The sequence below is a fragment of the Ochotona princeps genome, chromosome 2 (assembly GCF_030435755.1).
Source record: "Ochotona princeps isolate mOchPri1 chromosome 2, mOchPri1.hap1, whole genome shotgun sequence".
NCBI classification, from domain to species: domain Eukaryota; kingdom Metazoa; phylum Chordata; class Mammalia; order Lagomorpha; family Ochotonidae; genus Ochotona; species Ochotona princeps.
Genome location: NC_080833.1, coordinates 43,915,803 through 43,940,987, shown reverse-complemented (window position 1 = coordinate 43,940,987; position 25,185 = coordinate 43,915,803). Strand labels below are relative to the sequence as shown.

Here is a 25,185-nt window from a genome sequence, read left to right as displayed (position 1 = left end):
TAATGCAGTTGTCTCAAGTAGCCTTAACCACTGCTGTAACACTTGCTGTGTAAATATCGGTTATGGTTCCAAAGGGAGGCCTTTTGATGTCCTCTGGATACTCTGCCTCTGAGTAAAGGTAGGCCCTTTTTAACACTGGTCTGGACCGCTGCTCCTTACAGTCCTATTTGGGATTTTGGGCAGCACTGGTCGTGGCCCTACCCTCAAGTTGACTGTGGAGCAAGGGCTATTCCCAGGAGGAAGGGGGAAAGGAGGCCATCTTGGCCAGTGTGCCCAGTACTGAGGCCATGTGGATGCTGCAGAGGGAATCTGAAACTTGAAAGCTCAGGCTGTTGGGGTCACAGTCAGTGCCTAGGTCTGTACTAGGTAGAGGCCAGTTTTTAGTTGAGGCTCTGGGGTCCTTATCCCCCACCAACTGCATGCCACAGCATGACATCCGGACTCACCCTCTCTGCATGTGTCTCTTCTGTCTCTCAGTCCGAAAACTCAGACCTGTTCTATGCCGTGCCCTGGTCCTGCGGGACCCTGGGCTTCCTGGTGGCCGCCGAGATCCGCATCATCCCCGCCAAGAAGTATGTCAAGCTGCGGTTTGAGCCGGTGCGAGGCATGGAAGCCATCTGTGAGAAATTTACCCGCGAGTCCCAGCGGCCAGAGAACCACTTCGTGGAGGGCCTGCTCTACTCCCTGGAGGAGGCTGTCATCATGACAGGGGTCATGACTGATGAAGCAGATCCCAGCAAGGTGGGCCAGGGCATCCACAGCTGTGGACCAGGACCAGGGAAGGGGGAGGCCTGGGCGGGCTGATGCTGACCCTATACCTCCCTGAGCCTGCTCCCTGGGTCAGTCCAGTTGGGGTGCAGACCTGTGTCTACCTACCACCATTTCTGTCTCTGTCATTGCCAAAGATTTATTTAGCTTACTTGAAAGATAGAGTGACATAGACTTTCTGACCACTGGTTCCCTCCCCAAATGACCATGTTGGTTGGGACAGGGTCAGGCTGAAGCCAGGAGCTCAGTTTGGGTCTCCCATATGGGTGGCAGAGATCCAAGCACTTGGACCATCTTCTGCTGCCTTCCTAGGCGCATTTGCAGGGAGCTGGATTGGGTGAGCAGCTGACTGTTGAACTGGTGCTGTGATAATGGGATGCTGACACGACAGGTGGCACATGAACCTGTTGTGCCATGATGCCAGCTGCTGGTAATCTTTCACAGCAACATCACTTCAGAGATAAGGAAAATGAAGTTCCAAGAACTAATATAAACTTCCATGAGTTAATAAGGCCAGGGTCAAGGTGATGGACTTGATGCCTTCACCTTATACCTTGTAATATTTAATAGCAAGTTTTTATCTGCTTCAAAAGGATTTGTAAAGACTTTGAGGTGTAAACAAGTAAAAGGGAAAGACTCTACTTAAAACATGACTGGAAGCCAGCCATTGCTCAGAATTATTTTCTCCTTTTCCATACATATATTTTGGGTTTTCCTTTAAGTTTTTACATGATAGCAGTAGTGAAACATTGTTGACATGCATAAGGCAGAAGCCACATTGCATGTCTGGATGCCCCCAGGGTAGCCCCTCATCGTGGCTCATCGTGCATTCTTTGGGACTTGTGCATGTGTGCTCATGCATGTGCCTGTGCCTGTCCTGGTTTCATTCTGCAACACCCTATTGTTGCAAGTAAAGACTTGGCCTTATTCAGTGCCTTCTTGGTGAGTGCTTCAATTGCCTAAGCTGTCTGCTCTTACACCAAATATTCATAAGATTTGCCCCAAGATTTTAAGATTCTCCTACATCTATCCCAGCGCTTTTGTTTGTTAACATTAGTGTAAGATTGAATCAAATGAATGGATTTCCTGACCCAAGGGTTTGAGCACATTAAACAATGTAAACATGACCATGCAGCCCACCGGAAAATTGTGCTTGGTGTGTCAGAATGCCTTTACCTTGTATTTTTTTTAGGGACTGGATTCATTTATTTGTTTATTTAATTATTTAATTTACTTGAAAGGCCGAGTGAGAGCTGTTTCATCTACTGGTTCATCCCCCCAAATGGCTGCAACAATCAAGTCAGGGCCAGGCTGAAGCCCGGAGCCTGAAACTCCATCCAGGTCTTCTATGTGGGTGACAGGGGCCCAAGAATTTGAGCTCTGCTTCTCTGCCTTCCCCACAGAGCAGCCAGGACTTAAACTGGCACTTCAGTATGGGGATGTTTAACATGATGTGCCGTAGCACTGGCCCCCATTTCCTCTGCATTCTTGCCAAGCCTGGATAGTATCACTCATTTTTGCCGATCTGATAGAGTTAAAAATAGTATCTGGTTTTATTTTGCATCTCTTGGGTTACCTGTGAGCCTGAACCTCTTTGCAGTTTCTTTAGTTTGTCTCTGGCTGTAGGCACAGGTTCATGGTTGTCCTGGCTGGGTTAGTGTGGTGAGCATTTCCCCAGGTCACTGTGCCCCCATCACATCCATCCTAGTTGTCTACATAGCATTGCTTTCAACGAGTGCCCTGTCACCCACTAAGGCCTTGCCACACTGCTGACAATGTAAGTGATTTCCAGTTTTTGCTTTCTTGATGACTAGAGTTATGAACATCTTTTGTCATTTGAATGGTCTCTTAAAGTAGAATGAGTAGATGTGAAATCAGTCATAAGGCCACTGATAAATACACCTAGATGCCACAATTATTTTACCATTTAAAGGGACTTGGAAATCACCTGGTGTAGTCCCCTCTCCTAATTAGGAAGTGAGGGTCAGAGAAAGGAGGAGTCTCCCCTGCGCCACACAGCACCTGCTTGGTTCAGCCTAGTTCAGTGCTATGTGCCTCTGAGATTTGGCATCACACCCAGGCATTGATGCCCATGGACTCTGTGCTGAGTGCTGAGGACTCGGGGGTGCTGGGACCCAGGGGAAGCCAGCATGTGTTAGCTAGCACCTAGTCACCTAGCTACCTAGTACCTGGCAATGACGCACAGACCACAAGTTTGTCAGCCTCTCCAGGGTATCCATGAAAAAACTGAGAGAGGCGAGGTGACTTGCTTAGGTCCGGCCAAGGGCATTGGCAGTGGCAAGTCATCAGTGTGTCTGGGAGAGTCCCGTGTGCACCGAAAACCCGGCCTAGCGGGTATGGAGCTGTTGTGGCAGCCCCCTCCCTGTCCCCAGTGGTGAGATTAATGGGGCATTTCTTTTTTTTTTTTTTCTTTATTGATTGCATTGCATTATGTGGCACAGATTTATAGGCACTGGGATTCCCCTTGCCCCTCCCCAAACCCTCCCCCCATGGTGGATTCCTCCACGTTGTTGCATTACCACAGTTCAAATTCAGTTGAGATTCTTTCATTGCAAGCATCTACCAAGCATAAAGTCCAGCATCTTATTGTCCAGATAAGTTCAACGGTTTCTTGGGGAGACCATCTTTGGTCTGAAGGTAGAGCCGGCGGAGTATCATCCCGATCAATTAAAAGCCCCAACATACCATCAATGACAATTTACAACATTATGGATTTAATTGACATGGTATTGAGTAACCAATATGTTTAAAAAAATGCAAGTTCTGAACCACATCCTGTGACTTCTTCATTGACATTTTAATTTTAGTTTATATACAACCAGGTTCTATACACCTTAAAATGGCTATAGATTACTATTCAGCTGTCTTGTGTCTATTTTAATTTTAGTATTTAGCAGTTTATAGCGTTGAAACATGATTTTGCTGAACCTGGCTGTTTTTCGGGTAGTCTAACTCTGTAACTCTAACAAGACATATATCAACAGTTTAGGTGAACAGTTTTAGGAGAGGTGTGCAGAGAAATCTTCCATACCCCAGTGAGGAGTAGCTAATCTTTGTGTTCCACCCAGTGAGGTATAAGTGCATCCACGCTGACCATTTCCTGTCTGATTCTAAGCTTTCCTTGTTGTTCTCTATCTACTCTAGATTTTTTTGTTTGATTGTTTGTTTGTTTGTTTGCTTGCTTGTTTTGAGGGGTTGTTGGAGCACTCCTGATGGTAATTGCGAGATAGGGTGGGGACCCAAAGTTGGAACCAGGCAAGGACCAGAGAAAGCTCCCCTCCCTAGTCCTGAAGGAAGTTTACTGTTCTTCTAGGGTAGGACTGCTCAGGGCTTCTGTTTGTCATTCCGATGACCTTGGATCCTGCAAGGCAGGATTTGGACTTCTTCCATCCCATGTGGTAGATCCAAAATGGGGCTGGGTGACCTCAGAGTTCTCGGCCTCCAAAGGCACTCCAATTCCCCGTGGTCTCCTTGGCAGTTGGGATGTAGTCCTTGGTGAGGATCTGGGAGTCTTCAGGGTTGGGATACAAGCCTCCTCCTGTCCACCTGCTCCACTCTGGGGTCCCCCCACCCCGTTCCACATGTATGACCTCCTGTTAAGAGGTCATCAGGATTGCTCCTGATTCCCCCCATATGCTTTTGTAGTTTTACTATTGTCTAATGCTGATTTGAGTCTGTTGTCTATGAGTTACCAGTTATGATCCTGATAGGTTATACTTCACGTCTTCCTCACACATTCTAGGGTGATGGAAGATTTCTCTGCTCTCCCTCCCCATTACGGAATAACATAGGGTATTAAAAGTATAGTAGGTTTTACAGTTCTTTGATGTAGATCAGAAGCAGTCTGACTCACATTGATTGTTGATTCATAGATTACATCACATTATCTTATTGCATTAGATACAGGCTGTTTGAGGTTGAAGTAACATTACAATATACAGGTACTATTTTCCAGATTGACATCATTGCATCTTAAATTAAGGCAAACATGTGGTATTTAACCTTTTGGGATTGGCTCATTTCCCTTAGCATAATGGTTTCCAGTTGGGCCCATTTGGCCACAAAGAACTGCATTTTGTTTTTTTAATAGCTGAGTAGTATTCCATGGAGTAAATGAAACATAGCTTTCTTATCCAGTCTTCTGTTGATGGGCATTTTGGCTGCTTCCAAGTTTTTGCAATTACTGATTGTGCTGCTGTGAACATAGGGGTGCATGCTGGTTTCTCGTGTAACAGGTGTTTTGGATATACTCCTAGGAGTGCTATTTCTGGATCATATGGTATGCAGATTTTGAGTTGTTTGAGTGTTCTCCATACTGATTTCCATTGAGGCTGTACAATTCTGCAGCCCAACCAGCAGCGGAGTAGGGTTCTAATGGGGCATTTCTTTTGACCTTTCCTAGAGCAGCATGCGCAACTTTTGTAATTGGGAAGGAATGAGTAGATCATTTTGGTTTCATTTTATGATGCCTACATTCCAGAGCCTACCAGTCAAGGTTTCTACCTTCAGGCCCTGGCCTGGCCTCCTAACAGGTGTGGGGCTGAGTGCTCAGCCTGTTGGTTGCCACAGGCATCTCAGTCTCAGCAAGGTGACAGGGAGGAGCCTGGCCACAGTGGCCATGGGGCAGTCAAGGACTCGCGCCCTGGGGGATGCAGGCCGCTGCCATGCTGATGATTCTCCTTTGGGAGCCTGCGATGGGGTGTCTCTGAGCCTTTCACCTCTGTGTGTGCGTTTCCTTCCCTCATGTCCCTCCCTGACGTGCCCTGACCATATCCTGCCTCTCTCACAAGGCCTGAGCAACTCTCCACTTCCTCTGAACCCTTTGCCCATTCCCAGCTGGATATGAGCTCATCTTACCCACAGAACTCAGTGGCCCTCCAGCCTCCACACCACCCACCACAAGAAGCTGGCAGATGTCAGCCACGGAGGAAGCCTCTGACCTGGTGGGTGTCTCAAAGGCCATGAGAGCTGGCCTTCCACGTGATGGGATTTTGTTTTGTTTTGTTTTATTTTTTAAAGACTTATTTTCTCGCAAGGCAGAGTTACAGTGAGAGAAGAGAGGTTTTCTGTTTTTGTTTTTAAGATTTATTTATTTGTATTGCAAAGTCGGATATACAGAGAGGAGAGACAGAGAGGAAGATCTTCTATCCGATGATTCACTTCCCAAGCAACTACAAGTTGAAGTTGAGCCAATCCGAAGCCAGGAGCCTAGAGCTAGGAGCGTCTGCCAGGTCTGCTTTACTGATGCAGGGTCCCAAGGCTTTGGGCCGTGCTTGACTGCTTTCCCAGGCCACAAACAGGGAGCTGGATGGGATGTGGGTCCACTGGGATTAGAACCAGCACCCATATGGAATCCCAGTGCATACAAGGTGAGGACTTTAGCCGCTAGGTTATCACGCCAGGCCTGAGAGGTTTTCCATCTACTGGTTTATTCCCCAGAAGACCACATGGCTAGGGCTGGGCCAGGAGCTACTTCCAAGTCTCCCATGGGGATGTAAAGGCCCATGGTCTTCTGCTGTTTTCCCAGATGTATTAGCAGGGATTTGGATTTTAAGTAGAGCAACTGGGGATCACACCAATGCCCAAGTAGAATGCTAGCACTTAATGTGCTGGCTTAATCCATTGGGCTTGGCTCAGAAAGAAACCTTCACCTGCACTGGACAGAGTGGCACATGTGTGTGTGTGAGAGGCAAAAACAAAACAAAAAAACCCTCACACAAAGTATGTAATGATAATAATTATTGTTTAAAAGGCTGAGAGACTCTCCATCGACAGGTTTACTCCCCAGATGCCCACACAACAGCCAGGGCTGGGCCAGGCCAAAGCCTGGAGCTCGGAACTCGATCTGAGTCCCCCACCTGGGTGGTAGGGACCCAAATACCTAAGCCATCACCTGGTGCCTCCAAGTTCTGCACTGGCAAGAGGTTGAAAGGCTGGATGTGAGGTTGGAAGTGAGACTTGAACCCACGCATGCCGGGGTCTTCCATCCCGCAGAAGAATTCACCCGACACTCCAGGTTCTATATCTTGAGGCACTTTATTCTTCCAACCAGTCCGTTTCCCAGCCAGTCGACTCGACTTCTCCCTTTTCCTCCCGTTTGTCTCTGCTTCATTCCCCAACCTCCTCGTCACCCCTAGTCTTCTTCTGTCCATCCATCCGTCCGTCCCAGTCGTACTCTGTCCTCCGTCTCAGTCCATCCGTCCGTCTCCGTCTTCCTGTTCTCGCCCGCTTCTTCCTGAAACCCCCACCGCTAAATACAGTCCTAGTCCAATCAGCTTAAAGGTCACCGATGCAGGCACACCAATCATAGCTCTGATCACGCGTAGCACATGCGCTAAGCATGTAGCTACGGGCCAATCAGAAGGCACTTCCTGAAACCTGTGTACCGCCAAGCTCTGGGGGGAGGAGAGGTCTCAGCGCCATCTTAGGACACACGTGCAGTGCTCCCGACACACGCACTCCACTAGGAGACCTGGTTGGCCCACCATGCCAAACAGCCAGCCCATGAAGTCTGTGTTTTTAGTGTCATTTTACCTATGAAGAAACAGGAGCAGATAGTGACCTGCCCAAGGTTGCACAGTTAGTGACTGGGTCAGGGCTCAGCCCCGGAGCTTGTGTTCCTTCCAGAATGCTTCTCACTGGGAAGCTCTGGAGGGGGAAGCTGACATGCAAGGAGCTAAGTCGTCCCAGGGTATAGCAGAGTGAGCCCATGGCCATCAGGGGCTGCAGCAGATTCCAGCACAGTGAAAAGTTCAGGCAGAGGAGACTAGGGTGTCCAGGACTGTTGAGTGTACAGATGTGTTCTGGTAAACTTCCTACAAGTGACAATAACTGCAGAGGACATGGGTGTCCCAGGGTCTCAGTGGACCCTAGGGCCAGTGAAAGAGGAGGACCCAGGCCCCATGCTCAGTGTTTGTAGCCTCGTAGAGAGCAGGCTCGCAGCAGTGCACCTGCAGGGAGAAAGTCCTGCCTTAGGGCAGATACGATGAGGCCTTGCACTATGCTCTCCTTGTGGAGTTGCACTGGGCTAGGATGGGGTCACTCAGTCCCCAAACTACCGGGAACCTAGCCCCGGGTACACCACTCAACTTAATTCCCTTGGAGAGATAAGTGCTGGGCCTGATTGTCCCCTCCCCCAGCTTCCAAGATTCACACAGGCTATCCTTCCTGAACAGGACTGAACTTTGGAAAGGGCCAGATAGGCTGAACACAAGCCAGGGATCACTATTACAGCCAGCACGTGCCCAGCACTTGTCTGTGAACTCATCATAGTGCCCTCTGTCATTGCAGCTGAATAGCATTGGCAGTTACTACAAGCCGTGGTTCTTCAAGCATGTGGAAAACTACCTGAAGACAAACCGAGAGGGCCTGGAGTACATCCCCTTGAGGCACTACTACCACCGCCACACACGCAGCATTTTCTGGGAGCTACAGGTAAGCCAGGTGGCTTCAGGCTCTTCTGGGTCAGCTGAGCAGGGGGTCAAGGAACCCTCAGGTAGGAGCTGGAAGGCAACCAAGAACCACCTCCAAGCACCTGCCCCAGACCCCAGGCATGGCCTACTGGCCCTGTCCTGGTCCCCGGGCAGTAGTTAGCCTGGGCCCACAGGCAGAGCCAGCACTGAAAGGCTGCTGAAGCAAAAGGGGAAGGGGTGACTTGGCTGGGCCATGATTGCTGGGGCAGAGGTTTGCTGCTCCGTGAGTGGAGGGGTGGACACCCAGGAAGTAGTAACTTTGTGCGTGGGCGAGGGGTCACCAGAAGTCTCCCTCATCCCCCGGGGAGCTGACTTGTGAACAGGAGCCTAAACATAGGGATGGCCAGTCACAGGGAATCCCCAGGAGAGCACCCAATCAAGGACCAGTGGGAGCCCAGAGCTTGAAACGGGCGCTTGTAGAATGAACCATTGTCAAGCACACCATTCAAAAGGGAGCGCATTCCTGGGTTGTGCAGCTGATGCCTGTCCAGTCGACATGTTCTCATCACCCCAAAAGGAAACATCACATCCACGACCCAATACCTTGTTCACTTCCTGTCGCTGTGAATTTGTGTACTCTGGGCATTTCCAACACGCAGTGCTTCACTTTTGTGCCTGGCCTCTGTCCCCTCACATTTTCTAGGTTTTCACTTCATTTTTCTGGCTTCCGTGGTATAGCTCACTCTGTTTTCCCACTCACATGTTCACAGACGCTTGGACCTTCTGGCTGTGTGAATAGTGCTACCGTGGACATCCAGATCCACGCGTGTGCCTGAGAGCCAGTCTCCAATTCTTCTGGGTCACCATCCTGAGTGGGCTACTGGTGCTGGGGCAGGTCTCTGACTACCTCGCTGGGGAGCTGCCACGCTCCTGCCCCAGCCTCTGTCCTGTTCTCTGCTTCCACCAAGCTTGCACGATGGTGCCAGCTTATCTGCATTCTCACCCACACTGGCTCTGGTGTGGTTTTCAAGTTACTGCTGCCATTGGAGAGCCACTGTCATGGATATAGAGTGGGTGATGTCTCACTGTGGTTTGGATTTGCATCTTCCTGTTAGCTGAACATCATTGCATATGCTTGTTTGGCCACTGTCTACAATAGATAGACCCTTTGCCCTTTTTTGAAAGGATTTGTTTATTTGAAAGGCAGAATGAGAGAGAAAGAAGAAGAAACAAGACAGAAAGAGATCATTCATCCACTTGTTCACTCCTCAGATGGCTATGCCAGGCTGAACCAGGAGCCAGGAACTCCAGCTGGGTGTACCACATGTGTGGCAGGGGCCCAAGCACTTGAGTCATCATGTAGTGCCTCTCCATGCACACTAACAAGAGACTGCATCAGAAGCAAAGCAGGCAAGACTTGAATTGGCATTCCAGTTTGGGATACCAGTGTCGCAAAAGGGTGATTTTACCAGTTGTACCACAACCCCGGCTCCAGCGTGTTCACTCTCACACCTAGACTGTTGGTCTGTTTGGGTTCCTTTTTATCCACACTGTGAGGTAGTCTCCAATCCCATCCTTTCATGTATGGTTGCCCAATGATCCCAGCAGGGCTGTACCTGCTGCGGAAAGGGTAGATTTCTGGTCTCAGCCAGAGGTCATCGTTGACTTTGAGCAATCAGAATGAAACCAATGGCTTTGAGAGAGGTGGAAACAGGAAGTGGAGAGAATGAAAGAAAAAAAAAGCAGCAGCAGCTTGTTGTAACGGGAAGAAGAGAAATAGGGTCTATCTGGAGGACTGGGAGGGGTAGGCTCAAGAGAAGATAGTTTGTATGTGTGGTTGTTTTCAGACAGGAGAAGTGCCAGCATGGTTTGTAACCCATTGGAAAGGATACAGGGCTGCTGTAGGCAAAGTCTGGCACAGACTGGTGAGGCCGGCTCCTGTGCTCAGGTGGAGGGGTTGCCTTTTGCTGGGAGCCTGGACTGGGAGCTACGGATGAATGGGAGTGTGATTTGGTGCAGGAGTTCCCTTCCAGAAACCCTTTGGATGGATTTCTCCCTGAAATAGGAAGCAAGGGTTGTGAAGGTTGTTGCAAGTTGGAAGCCGTGCAACCCAGCAGGGCGGAGGTGCCTCAGAGCAGGCTGGGCAGTGTTCAAGGGGCCAGAGGAGAGAAGAAACTGCCATGCGGCTCCCTGTAGCGTCTGGCTCAGTGTGTATCAGCTGCACAGCACCAGGAGGCAGGAATGCAACTGGGCTAAGGACAGAGGAGCTGTGAAGGCATCACTGGGGAGCAGCCAGGCTCGGGAGGCAGGGAGTGGTAGACTTCGAACAAAGCATCCAAGCAGGCTGCTTCTCAGCATGAATTAGCTGAAGGCTATCCTTGCTGTGTGACCTTGGGGGATTGCTTAAGCTCTCCTAGTGTCTCTCTTCAGAAGCATTCATTTCTCAAATGTTTATGAACACCTGCTCTGTGCCAGCCACTCTAACCTCAGCAGGTGGAACCCAAACAGTGGGTAGCTACCTACTCATTTTGCTCCAGGCACCAGCCCGAGGTGAGGGGCCTTGTGTGTAGACTTTTATTATCCTCAAAAATCCTGTTTCCCAAGTAAGAAGGCTGAATTCAGAGAATTAAGTACCCCAGGGTCATCACAGCTAGCCAGAGCTGAGACTCAAGCCCAGATGCTACTCTTAAAAGTTCTAGGCAGGACCATGCCGCCTGCACTTAGGGGGCCTGGTCCTGGACCCCTGGCACATGGAGACATCTCCCTTGCTGCTTCCATCCTGGCACCCCTACCCGTTGTCGTGCAGGACATCATCCCCTTCGGCAACAACCCTGTCTTCCGCTACCTCTTTGGCTGGATGGTGCCGCCCAAGATCTCCCTACTGAAGCTGACTCAGGGCGAGACCCTGCGCAAGCTCTACGAGCAGCACCATGTGGTGCAAGACATGCTGGTGCCCATGAAGTGCCTGCCACAAGCACTGCATACCTTCCACAACGATATCCACGTGAGTGCCTGCCCTGCCCTATCCCACTAACCCCCCCAGAATGTGGAATCGGGGTCTTGGCCTCGAGCCTTCTGAGGGATGACCCTGGTGGGCAGGGGGAGGCTGGAAGGCCTGCCAGTGACACTGCCCTGCTCGTGTCCTCAGGGCAGTGGGTTCTGGGTGTTCTCAGCCAGACCTGGGCGGACAGGGGTGAAGCCATGAGCAGCCTGAGCCAGGGCTGCGGAACCTGCTGCAGAAGCCTTCTGTTGGGCGGACCTGAGGGATCCAGCCATGAAGTACCAATGCCCAGCACCCTGATCTCCCCAGGTCTACCCCATCTGGCTGTGCCCATTCATCCTGCCCAGCCAGCCAGGCATGGTACACCCCAAGGGAGATGAGGCTGAGCTCTACGTTGACATCGGGGCATATGGGGAGCCACGTGTAAAACACTTTGAAGCCAGATCCTGCATGAGGCAGCTGGAGAAGTTTGTCCGGAGTGTACATGGGTGAGTGGCCCAGGGCCCACAGGGGACTGTCCCTACCCCCGGGAGTACAGCCAACTCTTAGGGAGAACCAGGAGCCCAGGCTAGACTAGCTGGTTGCTTAGAGTGCCCACAGCAGGGCCGTCAGCTGTGGGAGACAGGAACAGGTACAATGCCAGAACTGCCTGCCCATCTCCTTCCTACTCCCCCACCTCCCAGGTGCCCAGGCTGGATCTCCAGGCATCCCCCCTTTTCTCCCCACAATGACAGGCGTGGTTTTATGTCTGTTCAGGGGCACTGCTTCAGAATGACAGGCCAGAGTTCAGGAGGGAAGGACCGGTACGGCGAACTGTCCCCCGAGAGAAAGCCCAGGAAGGAAGGGAGGACCAACTGTCCCTTAAAGCAGCCTGGAACCAACCTTGTCCCACAAAACGCAGGCAAATCTCAGAAAACTGGCAGTGACTGACAGAAGCCAGGAATCCCATAGGATTCTATGCATAGAAAATTCCAGAAAACACATGAATGCTTCCATGGGACATAGTAGGCAGTGGTGACCTGGAGGCATGGATGACTGGATAATCAACCAAGTGTAAGGAGAGAGTTATGGGGGACAGTGGGCATGGCCTGCAGGCCTGGTTTCCTGGTTGCTTGTGTATGTCCGTACACCCAGCATGTAAAGTCACGCATGGTTTTTTGAATATTCAAGAACGCTGCCAGTGGTGTGGTCAGGAGGCAGGGAGCAGTGGAAAAACTCCAGCAGCCTAAGTTCTGCCCACTAAGCCACTTCATCTCCCCACCCTCTCACCCCTGATGACAAGGACACTTGTCACCCTACCTTCTAAGCAATCTGATGCTGTCACCTCCCGCCTCCCCCTACAACCCCCATGCCTCTGCCACGCCCTCACCACCTCCTCCTCCTGCCCTGCAGGTTCCAGATGCTCTACGCCGACTGCTACATGAACCGGGAAGAATTCTGGGAAATGTTTGATGGCTCCCTGTACCACAAGCTGCGGAAACAGCTTGACTGCCAGGGCGCCTTTCCTGAGGTCTACGACAAGATCTGCAAGGCCGCTAGGCACTGAGCCGTGGCCACTGGCATGGACAGACACAGAGACACGCGTAGGGGGCACCGGCATCATCCCACAGCTCTGCCTTGGCTGCTTTCCCAGATCCATGTTCTCAGAAAGAAACCCCTCCAGAAGTCCCACCCAGACAAGGAAGGCCCCGATGGCTTCCACCTGGCCTCCATCCCAGGGCAGCCCAGGCAGGCAGAAAGAACTTGGGACTTGGCGAGTCCTGCAGACCCGAGTCTGGTTCCTAGTGGGTCTGCTCACTAGCTGTGTGACTCGGGTAGTGTGTCACTTGCCCACTCTTAGCCCAGTCTCCATCCGTGGAAAGGTAATAGTACCTCCCTGCAGGCCAGTTCACTGGAACACACACCTGCTGTGCTCAGTGCTGCCCCTGCAGGGTAGCTGTTAATACTGCTTCAGTCTTGGATACAGCATTGCCTATTGATGCAGATGCTGTGGCTTGAGCCCTTGAGAAAAGCCAGGCTCCCCCACTGCCATGAGGCCACCTGTGCCCGGATTGGGCTGGAATAATGAAGGCAGTGTCCTAACGCTGCAGGGCCCTTGCCTGAGTCAGCCTCTGGGGAGCAGGAGGGCACCACGCGGGGTGGGCAGGCCCAACATGTGCCGTGCCAAAGCCAGGTCTGATTCCAAAGTTCTCTCTGCTCTCCTTGCCGGTGTCCTGCCCCTTGCTTCTCAATATTCAGGCCTGTTCTTCCTTCCAGCCACCACTGAGTCCCCTCAGGCACTTCTTCCAGAGAGGACTTTCCAAGGTTGAATCCCAACCCAGAACACCCAGATCAGTGGGGGTGGATCCCTGCCAGGAACGGGAGCCAGGGCACCTGGATCCTTGGTTTGCCAGCCCTCCAGGCCACTGCTTATCCCCAGAACCGGCTCGCTGAGGATGGACCCTGCAGCAGTGGGAAGGTGGAGTCTGCCCCCACGTCTCTGTGAGGACTTACATCATGGGCCTGGAACAAAGTGTGGCCACATGCGTTCTCCCATCACGCATCCCCTGATTTTCTTTCTCCACCTGCCCCTCGCTGTCGTTAATTTCAGTGCCTTACAAATCCTAAACTCAGAGAAAAGTTCATTCCGATTCCGTTCCAGAGGGAACCTCTTCCCCCACCCTGTGTTAGAAAGCTTGGTTGTTTATGCAGCTCCATCCCAAGAACTTCCCAGCCATGGTTGAAAATTCCCAAATCCGAGAAGGCTTCTGGCACTGCCGGGGGTTGGGGAAGCTGGGATTCAGGCAGCCATGACCTATGGGTTGCAGCTTCCTTGTCAATTCCATGAACACAGACCAAACCTCCCCTGGGCCTCCCCTGGGCCTCTCCGGCTGTCTCAGGCACCATGGCTTAAACCCCCATGGCAAGCTGGCATTGAGAGTCAGGGATGTAGCCTGGATGATCAGGTGGACATGTGGGAGCATCCCTCCTTTAAGGTCGTTCCTCTGGCCAGCTCCCTTCCTCATTTTCAAAAAGGTTCATGGGGGAGCAGGTGCCAGAGCCCTCTTTGAGTCACACTTTGGCTAACGGATGCTCCCACTGTACCCCAGGCCTGGCACACTGCTGGGTATGGTCCTGAGAGAGCTGATCCACTTGTAGCACTCAGAAGACAAAGACCCAACCTCACCCATTTGGCCTCTAGTTGGCAATGTGTGTGAAATGTGTCAACAGCCCTCATAACGAGCCCACCCCACTCCCACCTTGTGCTTCCTTCTCGGTGCTAAACTTATGATTCTGCTTTCTGTGGATGAAGGGTTAGCATCAGCTAGGTGGGATCCCAACAACTAATGTGTCATCACTCTGCCAGTGGACCCCCATCCCTAAGCTACCACCACTGTGGCCAGACATGCTGGCAGCCTGTGTCGCCCTTATTCCTGGAACCCAAATCCAGCTGTTTACAGATGATATCCAGAACCTGGACTTGGAAGGAAAGGTATTTGGGAGTCACAGCAGCCTCAGGTTCATATGTTGCTTGAGGAGCTCCTCACCTGGCAAGAGAGGCCAGGTGTGGTGAGCAGCCAGTCCCTGGGTGGGGTTTAAGATGGTGCCGGGAGAAGCTGGCCTCTCCCTGCAGAACCCTGTGTTTTCTGCCTGCATGGAGATTTTCTGTAAAGTCAGAATGGTAGCCAGTTTCTCCAGCTGGAAGGTTGTTGCATCATTGATTGTTTGGGGAAGGGTGGGGTGGGTGTGGCAGCGTGTGGTGTGTGACTTCATTTTTCTTTGGTCAGGGGAACCAAGGAGAAAGTCATGAGTCTCTTCCCCCATCAGGCTCTTGCAGCTAAAGGCGCTGTGCTTATTTAGCACCCAGGTCCCTTTGGCTGCTGGGCTGCTGCTTCTGTTACAAATAAAAGTATGGCCTGGAAATCTTTGTTGTGTCTTGCTCCGGGGGAACCTTTGTCGAGTCAGACCTGTGCTCAAAGTCCTAGAATCCGTGTGCCCATGGACAAATGTAGTGGGGGGAAAGCAGGAGGCATGTGGAATGGGAAATTCATTTCAATCAGTGTGATCCAGGGCAGGTGTTGATAGGGTCCCACCATCTGCAAAGTGGAGAACAGGATGTGGGAGGAACCAGGAAGCAAAGCTGGGGTGGGGGCTGTGGTTTTCGAGGCACCAAGCACAGGCATCAGGAGATCTGGCTGCAGCCCTGGCTTTGACACTTGGCTGGAATCAACTCATTTTTGACAAGTTGCTCCTGTGGGACTCTGCCTCATTTGGAAGCCACTGGCTGCGTACTCAAATGTGTCCTGCCCTAGTGTTAACCAGTTTTCTGCAGTGGGATGTGAACAGAAATAAAAACAAAAACCCATGGGAGGCCACCTGCCAGTAATAACCAGATTACAGGTGTTGGAGGGGCCCAAAGTCTACTTGGAGAGCTGCTCAGCAACCTAGACCCTGCCCTGGGCTGTTTTGGAAACAAGATGTAAGCTTGGTCTTACATGTTGCGTTAGAGTGATTTAGCTTGTCCTAGCTGCCGCAACGTATAAGGCTTACATGGACAGAGATGGGAGTTATTTTGCTAAACTATAGAATGTGTAAGTCCCATCCCAAAGCTCCTGGGAAGGACCTCTTCAGGAGGTTTCTTTACCACTCATTACATTTCACATGATTGATTGTGTGTGTGTATAAGATGTTTTTATCAGGCAGATTTACAGAGAGGATGTAAGGAAAGATCCATGCTCTGCTTCACTCCCCAAGTGACTGCAACAACTGGAGCTGAGTTGATCAGCAGCCAGAAGCTTCTTTGGGTTTCCCCCGTGGGTGCAGTCCTGCGGCTTTGGGCCATCCTCTACTGCTTTCTTAGGTCACAAGCAGGGAGCTGAATGGGAAGTGGAGCATCTGGGGCATGAGCTGGCATCCATATGGCATCCTGGTGTGTACAAGGCAAGGATTTAGCTACATCACACTGGTCCGAGTGTTAATGTGTGTTTTTTTTTTTTTTTTTTTTTAAAGATTTTATTTTTATTACAAAGTCAGAGATACTGAGAGGAGGAGAGACAGAGAGGAAGATCTTCCATCCGATGATTCACTCCCCAAGTGAGCCGCAACGGGCCGGTGCGCGCCGATCCGAAGCCGGGAACCTGGAACCTCTTCCGGGTCTCCCACGCGGGTGCAGGGTCCCAATGCATTGGGCCGTCCTCAACTGCTTTCCCAGGCCACAAGCAGGGAGCTGGATGGGAAGTGGAGCTGCCGGGATTAGAACCGGCGCCCATATGGGATCCCGGGGCGTTCAAGGCGAGGACTTTAGCCGCTAGGCCACGCCGCCGGGCCCGTGTTAATGTGTTTTTAAGGGGGAACTATACCTTAAAACTGCTTTGGCTGTTCAAGCCCAAGATACAACTTAAGTGTTGGAATAGCACATAGTTGGAGCAACACACAGCTCAATACCTTTTTTTTTCTTTTAAGATTTATTTATTTTTGTTACAAAGTCAGATATACAGAGAAGAAGATCCTCCGTCCGATGATTCACTCCCCAAGTGAGCGCAATGGCCGGTGCTGTGCCAAGCCGAAGTCGGGAACCAGGAACCTCTTCCTGGTCTCCCACACAGGTGCATGGTCCCAAAGCCTTGGGCCGTCCTCAACTGCTTTCCCAGGCCACAAGCAGGGAGTTGGATGGGAAGTGGAGCTGCCGGGATTAGAACCAGTGCCCATATGGGATCCCGTAGCGTTCAAGGCGAGGACTTTAGCCACTAGGCCACGCCGCCAGGCCCAACACCTTTTTTTTTTTTTTTTTTTTTTTAAAGATTTATTCATTTTTTATTACAGCCAGATATACACAGAGGAGGAGAGACAGAGAGGAAGATCTTCCGTCCGATGATTCACTCCCCAAGTGAGCCGCAACGGGCCGATGCTGCGCCGATCCGAAGCCGGGAACCAGAAACCTCTTCCGGGTCTCCCACGCGGGTGCAGTGTCCCAATGCATTGGGCAGTCCTCAACTGCTTTCCCAGGCCACAAGCAGGGAGCTGGATGGGAAGTGGAGCTGCTGGGATTAGAACCGGCGCCCATATGGGATCCCGGGGCTTTCAAGGCGAGGACTTTAGCCACTAGGCCACGCCGCCGGGCCCAATACCTTTTTTTTTTTTTTTAAGATTTATTTATTTGTATTGCAAAGTCAGATATACAGAGAGAAGAAGAGACAGAGAAGAAGATCTTCCATCTGATGATTCACTCCCAAGTGACCACAACAGCCGGTGCTGCGCTGATCCGAAACCAGGAACTTACTCCAGGTCTCCCACAAGGCTTTGGGCCATCCTCAACTGCACTCCCAGGCCACAAGCAGGGAGCTGGATGGGAAGTGGAGCTGCCGGGATTAGAACCGGCACCCATATGGGATCCTGGCGCGTTCAAGGTGAGGACTTTAGCCACTAGGCCACTGTCGGGCCCCGCAATACCTTCTTTAATCCTGGCAATTCTATTATAAAAGGTTTTGTCTTTTTAAATTAATTTTTATTTTTTTTTATTTATTTATTTATTTTTTTTTATAATCCATTTTATTGTATTGTTGTTGACAATCTTTACATAGTTAACTATAGTTGAAGGAAAATCAAGAAAGAGAAGAAAAAAAAAAAAAAAGGTTCAGGGGGATAGGGAGGTGGGCAATGCTATTATGTCCATATTGTTTCCATCATGTATCTGAGGTAAAAGGGGGATATTGAGGGAGAAGCCCCACCCGGTTTCCCGCCCACCCCAAGTCCCGGATGTGGGGCATGCTCTGAGATATGTGCTCAAGTGGAGTTAATAGTTCTCCAGTTATGAGTCACTGCCTGTTTCGCTCGATGAGGTGGTCTACTGATTGATATGGTCCATCATGAAGTCTCCATTTGTCCCATATTTCGCTGCCAACATGTAGCTGAGATGAATGATTGTCCTATTCTGTCTTCTGTCTTTTCTTGGTTAGAATTCTGAGTCCAGCAGTTCAAGTGGGGAGATCTCCAAAGATACTTTGAGGTATTCCCAGACCAGATTCTTGTATGTTCTAGCAAGCACAGGGCCCGGCACAGTCCATCACCCTGATCAGCTGGTGGTTGCAATTGCTGTGTTGGTTCTGTTTTCAGTCCCGAGTTGCACTGGAACCAATGGGTGTTGCAGTCCAGTCTGGTTCGGCCCTTACATCAACCAGTGGGAGCTGTAGCCTAGTTGGGGCGACCCACAATAACCCCCACCAGACCGCCCCCTACCCTGGTTTGCCAGTATGTGTAGCAGAAGACCAATCTGTCCCCCATCCCATTTGGCTCTGGTACTTGTCAATGGGTATTAAAGCTTGGTTTTATCTAACCAACTCAACCATCCAGCCCTCACAGATATTGTTGAGTACCTCTCTATCTAGCCATCCCAGCCCCCGTCCTAGTTTTCATGCCCTCCCACTGGACTAGAGACCCAAGAAGGGGGAACCCACTTTTTCCCTCCCAGGTCTCTCTGTCCCGGTTTATGCACTCTTTAGGTGGTCCTGTGATTTGACTTGACAGAATTAGTCCCCAGTGCCAGCTTCTGCCAGCTGATGCTGTGGCCCTGATCTTGTCCACATGCAGCGCACAGGTGTTGTAGCCTTGCTTAGTCGTGTTTGTCTCTATCCCAGCCAACACTCTCCAGTGGGAGTGGTTGTCCAGCGAGGGGACCAGCCCCTTAACCCCCCCGCCAGCTCTGCCCCTCCCTTCCTGGATCTCACGTGTGCTGGATGGGTGCTGCATTCATATCCAGTACAGGCAACCATGCCCTGGCGTTCCGTAATGTGTACTGGTTTTGTCGCAACCAAACCCGGCCCATTCCACACTCTGTTCTGGTGATCGGATTTGCCAGAGGATGACATGAACTGATTCAGCCTGGTCTGCTCCTGACTCATGCCGAATGCATGCCAGTGGGAAACTTTCCATGGCCTATTCTGGGCTGTTTCCAATCATGCTTCTCGCGCTTACCTGCAGGGACTGTGTCCTGCCAGAGGAGTTGCCCAGGCTCCTCCATCAGAACCCCTCCCAATGCCAGATTTTGCGCTTGCCAGGGGGTTCTTGAGCCAACCCTACTCAGTTCACCTCCTGTCCTAGCAGGAACAGTGGCTTTTCCTGGCTGGCTTTCACCCCATTCTGACTCTTGTTGTTGGATGTTTCAGCCCAGCCATGGCTCGTCCATACCCACATATAGCTCACACATGGCTCAGAAGGGGATTGAGACCCAGCCTAGTCAGTCCCACATCTACCCTGTTTCTCCATAACACCAGATGGTGCTGGGATCTGAACCGGCCTGGTGCATCCAATCCCAGCCCACACTAGTGCCTCGGGTGACTGCAACTGTTTCCTAGATAGAACGCAGCCCCCATTCCAGCACATACACCCCTTGGTGGGAACCTCATCCCAGCTGTGGCATCCCAGATTGGGACCGTTCCTAACCGTAAATCACGCACCTGCACGTGGTTGCTCCGAGGACCATTAGGTGCCAGCCTGCTACACAAGCCGGAGCTTATCTTTTACTTGATAGGTGTTCAAAGCTCAGCATTATTAAGGGATTGGAAGTTCTTCAAAGGAAGAGTTACTGGCATTGGGAATCTTTAGGATTGACTCAGATCCCAGAAACAGTGGGGTCACTCTAGAGCTATCTCAGCAGCGATTCAGAAGTCCAACACCCCAGAGCTCCCCGGCCGGGCAGCCAGCAGGCACAGCCTGGCGCCAAATGGCGCACTGACCGCCCTGGCCCAGCCCGCCATGAGCCATGGGCACATGGCGGACTGGGTTCGGGATCCGAGCTAGACGTCCTCTCCCGCAGCCCTCGTTAAATTAATTTTTATAAATATTTTTTACATAGCTGAGAGAGATACATGCCCCTTGGTCTTCCAGTTAGGATGGGAGGCTCAAGATATGAAGGATCGTTTCTGGGTCTTTTGACTAAGATCAAGTGTAAGATATGGAGGAAGGTGGGTGGGACAACTGTTTCAGTTCTCTTTATTCTGGTCTGCTGTGGGGAAGAGAGGACTGTTCCTTCTTGTTAAGCTACATTAATACCCGGGGATGGGAGACAGTCATTTGATGACAGCTTAGAGACCTCGATGTTGGGAAGAGTGCTCTGAGGGTGTTACTTGAGTGGTTTTGATAGTTCTGAGATATCATCAGCTTCATTGCTCCAAAGTTGAGAAAATCTTTCCAAGCTCTATTGGCTGACACAGTCTACCTCAGTATATCCACAGACCCAGGCACCTGCTGTATCCAGAGTTGTCTAAACTATTCTGCTCTCCATCCGCTGACAAAACACTCAATATCCTCTGCTGGCCTAGGTTTGCTGGCTGTCATGTTCCCTTTGTGCATCTGGGCATACTGTCCACTGCACGGGCATCAGCCACTGGCCCAGTCCCAATACATGCATTGCAAGATCATACCTCGTATCTTGTGATTTTCTCTGTGCACAGGATTTGAATCCAGTGATCAAGTTAGGGACACCCCCAAGAAACCTCATCTGAGGTGACCTCAGACTTCTGAGTGCACCAGCCAGTGAGGGATCAGGTTCAGTCTGTTAACTGCACCAGCCAAGACACATATCAGAAGATGCAGTTGCCTGGTCAATTCTGCCTGAAATCACATTTCACGGGAACCCATGGGTGCTATGGACTAATCCAGCCCAGTCCACCCCCAGATTTGGCCCACATTTATGCCAATGGGTACTTTAGCCCAGCCTCGCTTGGCCTGCCTCTAGCCTTGGCTCTTATGCTCCCCAGTGAGAGCTGCAGCTTAACAGGAGAGTTCCCCAAGTTCTGCTGGACCCACTTCCAGCCCCAGATCTCACAGGTGCCAGTGGGTACCATGAGCCTGCTTGGCATGGTCTGCCTTCAGTCCTAGACTGTGCATGTGCTGGTGGGTGCTGCAGCCTGGCTCTGTCTGGCCCCTTTCCAGTTCCAGCTCCCACAAGTGTCAGGTGAGTTATGTGGTTCAGCCTGGCTCAGCCTGTCATTACTCCCAACTCTTGTGCAAACTGGCAGGTGCTGCAATCCCACAGAGGCAAGTCCACAAATCCCCTACAGAATCTGCCTCCAATTCTCTTGCATTCTAGTGGGCGTTGTGGTCCAACTTGATATAGCCTATCCCTACCCTAACACTTGTGGGCAGGTACAGCTTAGACCAACCAGGCATACTCCTCCAACCTCAGCTTTCATGTGTGCCAGTGGGCAGTAGGCAATGCTACTTAGTCCAGCCCAGGTTTCCCACATGGGCCAGTGCCTTGCCTGACCCAGACATGCCCTCCAGTTTCCTCCCTCTGAGATCCCTTGCCTACTTGCCAGTGCAATGGTCCAGTCTATGGAAGTCCCCAGAAGTCATTGCTCCCTTATCTAACATGCCCTCAGCAGCTCCCACTCCAACACGTCCTCAGACAGCCTTTCCTGGGCAACCTACAGCACCCCTGCCTAAGGTCAGGGATGCTGTGTCTCAGCCTGGCGTTTGCCACCTTCCCCATGTATCTTTGAAAAATAAATAAATCAAACAGCAACTATGCTGGCATATTGTTAGTTAATATAAATTTGGCAGTAACCAGGTCCAGGATGTCTACCAGCTATTAGCTGCTTTTCTCCCAGGAGTGTAACACTTGCCTAGGTATGAGATAATCTAGGCAGTTGCTTACAGCTGGGAGAAACAAAAGCCTTTATTTTCATTTCATAGAGAAAAATGAGGCCCAAGAAAGGTCAAGTGGGCTGCCTAAAAAGTCACAATGAAGCTATTAATGAGTTCATCACGATGCAGGTACATATACAGGCTGCCCAATATCATGGTGCCATGCTTGCCCATGCCTCAGCATTTAGCTGCAGGCCTAGAAAGAAAGGAAAGTGAGGCCCTATGGGGTCAACCACAGGGTACATGGCTTGGCATGTGCTCTTTGAAGCAGAGTAGTTCTTTCCGTGAGGAGCCCCTCCTGCCCACTCAGACCATTAGCCCACATGGGAATGTCAACAGCTAGTTTTCTGAAAGTCAATGCAAGAAAAATCTTGAATGCAAACACACTTCTGTGGTTCAGAAATGGGCTTCTCACTTAGATTGTAATGGTGAGCTGGTTCATAGGCCTCACCCTGTGTAACAGCCAGTCACTGCTGGTGACAGCCCCAGAACGCCATGATGACAAGGGCTATGAGGCTGTACTGGGCTCCAGGAGGCTATGTTTTCATGACATTAAGATGGCTGGGCAGGGCCCGGTGCAGTAGCCTAGTGGCTAAAGTCCTCGCCTTGCATGTGCTGGGATCCTACATGGGCACTGTTTTGTATCCCAGCTGCTGCACTTCACTTCCAGCCCCCTGATTGTGGCCTGGGGAAGCAGTAGAGGATGGCCCAAAGCTCTAGGAGGTTGCACCTGCGTGGGAGACCTGGAAGAAGATCCCAGATCTTGGCTTTGGGTCGGCTCAGCTCCAGCCACTTGGGAAGTGAACCAAGAAGGTGGAAGATCTTTCTGTGTCTCCTTCTCTCTGTAAATTTGACTTTCCAATAAAAATAAATCTTTTTAAAAGAAAAAAAAGATGGCTTGGTAGAGACCTAAAAATTACCAAATATCCTTCTCCCCATGGGATTCCTTAACTGACCCCAGGAAGGCTTTTAATATTAGGTCTTCCCACAGTACCAGCTGCCGAACGTTCAAAACTGGAGGTGGGCCAAACCAGACTGAGCCAAATGTCCACTTGTGTGCACAAGATCTGCACCTTGGAGCTGGGCTGACAAGGGAGCTAGTGGAATTCCCCTGTTAAGATGAAGCCCCAGCTGGTGAGTGTGAGAACTGAGGCTGGGGACAGGCCAGGCCAGTACATGTGGGGTCAGACCTGAGGGTGGATTAGGCTGGGCACAAGATCTGCAACACCCATTGGCAGGTGCAAGAATCAGGACAGGGTGCAGACCAGGCTGTGCTGGAATACAACACCCACCAGTTCATATTAGGGTTGGGATTTGAGGAAGGCCTGGCAGAGCCAGGATGCAGCACCCGCAAGTGAATACCAAGGCAAGACGGCCAGCCTGGGCTGCAGCACCCACAAGTGCATGCAAGACCCTAAGCCAGAAGCGAACCTGGTTGGAGACAGGCTGAGCAGGGCTGCAACAACCATCAGACTGTATGTGAACTGGGTTTGGGGAAGGGCCAGACTAGGCCAGACCACTGCATCTTCTGGCACATGAAAGAACCAGAACAAGTGCCGACTGGCCAGGCTTTGTTACAGAGTCCACTGGCAAATGCCAGAACAGAGTGCAAGTCGTGTCAGACTGGACTGCAGTACCCCCTGGGAGCTACAAGATCCAGGACTAGGACTGGGTCTAGTAGGGAAACCGAGCATTCCTCTGCTGGGCTGCAGCTCCCACTGGTGTGTATAAGAGCCAGGGCTGGGGTGGACCAGGCTGAACAAGGTGACAGCATTCACTAGCATTCGTGTAGACTGGGTCATGGTGTGGAGTGGGCTGAACTAAGCTACAACACCCATAGGTATGCACAAGAGCCTGAATGGGATGTGGCATGGACAAGACTAGTCTTCTGTACATACTGGTATGCACAGGAAGTGGGAACAAAGGTGGGCCTTGTGGGGGTTACTGGGGTTCACCCCAACTAGGCTACAATTTCTGCTGGTGTGCAGAGTCAGGTCTGTGGCAGGCTGGGTTGGACTGGCCTGTGGCACCTAACAGTTTGCATAGGACATGGGGCAGTAGATAGAATTGACTAGGCAGCTATAATTACCAGTGTGGGGCTCAGGGACAATGGGGTCACTAAGTCAATAAGATGGTGACTAACAGTCGAGGTCATTAGGTTACCTGTGGCAAGCAAGATGGCGGCCAAGGGCAGAGCCCTGGGCTTGAACCAGGGCAGGAGTCACATTGTTTCAAAGAATGACTGATTGACCAGAGCCATTTCACTCATCTACCCCTGGCCTATGGGAGGTGGCTTTTGTATTCATGCTCCTAGTAACTGGCTCCTAGTTTCTCCCCTCCTGGTATTCCTGAAATTACTGGCCTGAGGCTATTCCTTACCCTATATAAGGAATTGAATTTCCCCAATAAATCGGAACCGCGTAGACAGAACCCCTGTCTGTCTGTCTCTCGTGGGCCGGGAGGCTAGGTGGCGGGCAGCAGGTTCATCCCCACCAGCGATGGGGTACTAAAGTAATCTGTGGTGGAGACCCCACACACCAGTGTGTGCATTGGCTGATGCAGGTGACGGACTGAACTGAACCCTGTACTGGTTGGCTCATACAGGAGTCAGGTCTGTGGTCACCCCAGGTGAGGTATCTAGGGAGACTCCCAAACTGGACTCAAAGCTCCAGCCATAGTAAAGACCATAGGATTTGTGGTCTGACTTTGGAATACATGTATTGAGACTGGGCCTCCTTGAGTGCTGCTGCTTACGCAGTAGACAGCATGCCCAGGTACATAAGGGGACATGACACCCAGCTCATTTAAACCGACAGAGGCCATTCAGTGCCATGTAAGAAAATGGAAAGCAGAACAGGTTGGACAACTTTCCTGGCCAAGACTTGGCAGCAAGTATGTGAGTGAGTGTATGCATTAGGGTGGACTCTGTCACCCAACTGACCTAGGAAGGATTTTCTCAACCTTGAAGCAATGAAACCAACAGTGTCTCAAAACTGCTCAGTATGGGCCCGGCAGCGTGGCCTAGTGGCTAAAGTCCTCGCCTTGAAAACCCCAGGATCCCATATGGGCGCCGGTTCTAATCCCGGCAGCTCCACTTCCCATCCAGCTCTCTGCTTGTGGCCTGGGAAAGCAGTTGAGGACGACCCAATGCCTTGGGACCCTGCACCCATGTGGGAGACCCGGAAGAGGTTCCTGGTTCCTGGCATCGGACCGGCGCGTATCGGCCCGTTGTGGCTCACTTGGGGAGTGAATCATCGGACAGAGGATCTTCCTCTCTGTCTCTCCTCCTCTCTCTGTATATCTGACTTTGTAATAAAAATAAATCTTTAAAAAAAAAAAAAAAACTGCTCAGTACCCTTG

The 25,185-nt window shown here is 51.1% G+C and overlaps 1 protein-coding gene across 1 annotated transcript in view; it reads left to right on the top strand.

Moving 5' to 3' along the window:
- DHCR24 (24-dehydrocholesterol reductase) overlaps positions 1 to 15,105 on the top strand; it is a 28,354-nt gene extending 13,249 nt beyond the window's left edge. The window contains exons 5-9 of the mRNA XM_004588709.2: positions 478 to 741; positions 8,080 to 8,223; positions 11,008 to 11,205; positions 11,512 to 11,690; positions 12,595 to 15,105. Coding sequence (XP_004588766.2) covers positions 478 to 741; positions 8,080 to 8,223; positions 11,008 to 11,205; positions 11,512 to 11,690; positions 12,595 to 12,748 — 939 coding nt within the window. The 3' untranslated portion in view covers positions 12,749 to 15,105. The remainder of the gene's footprint in view (positions 1 to 477; positions 742 to 8,079; positions 8,224 to 11,007; positions 11,206 to 11,511; positions 11,691 to 12,594) is intronic.
- The last annotated feature ends 10,080 nt before the right edge of the window (positions 15,106 to 25,185 follow it).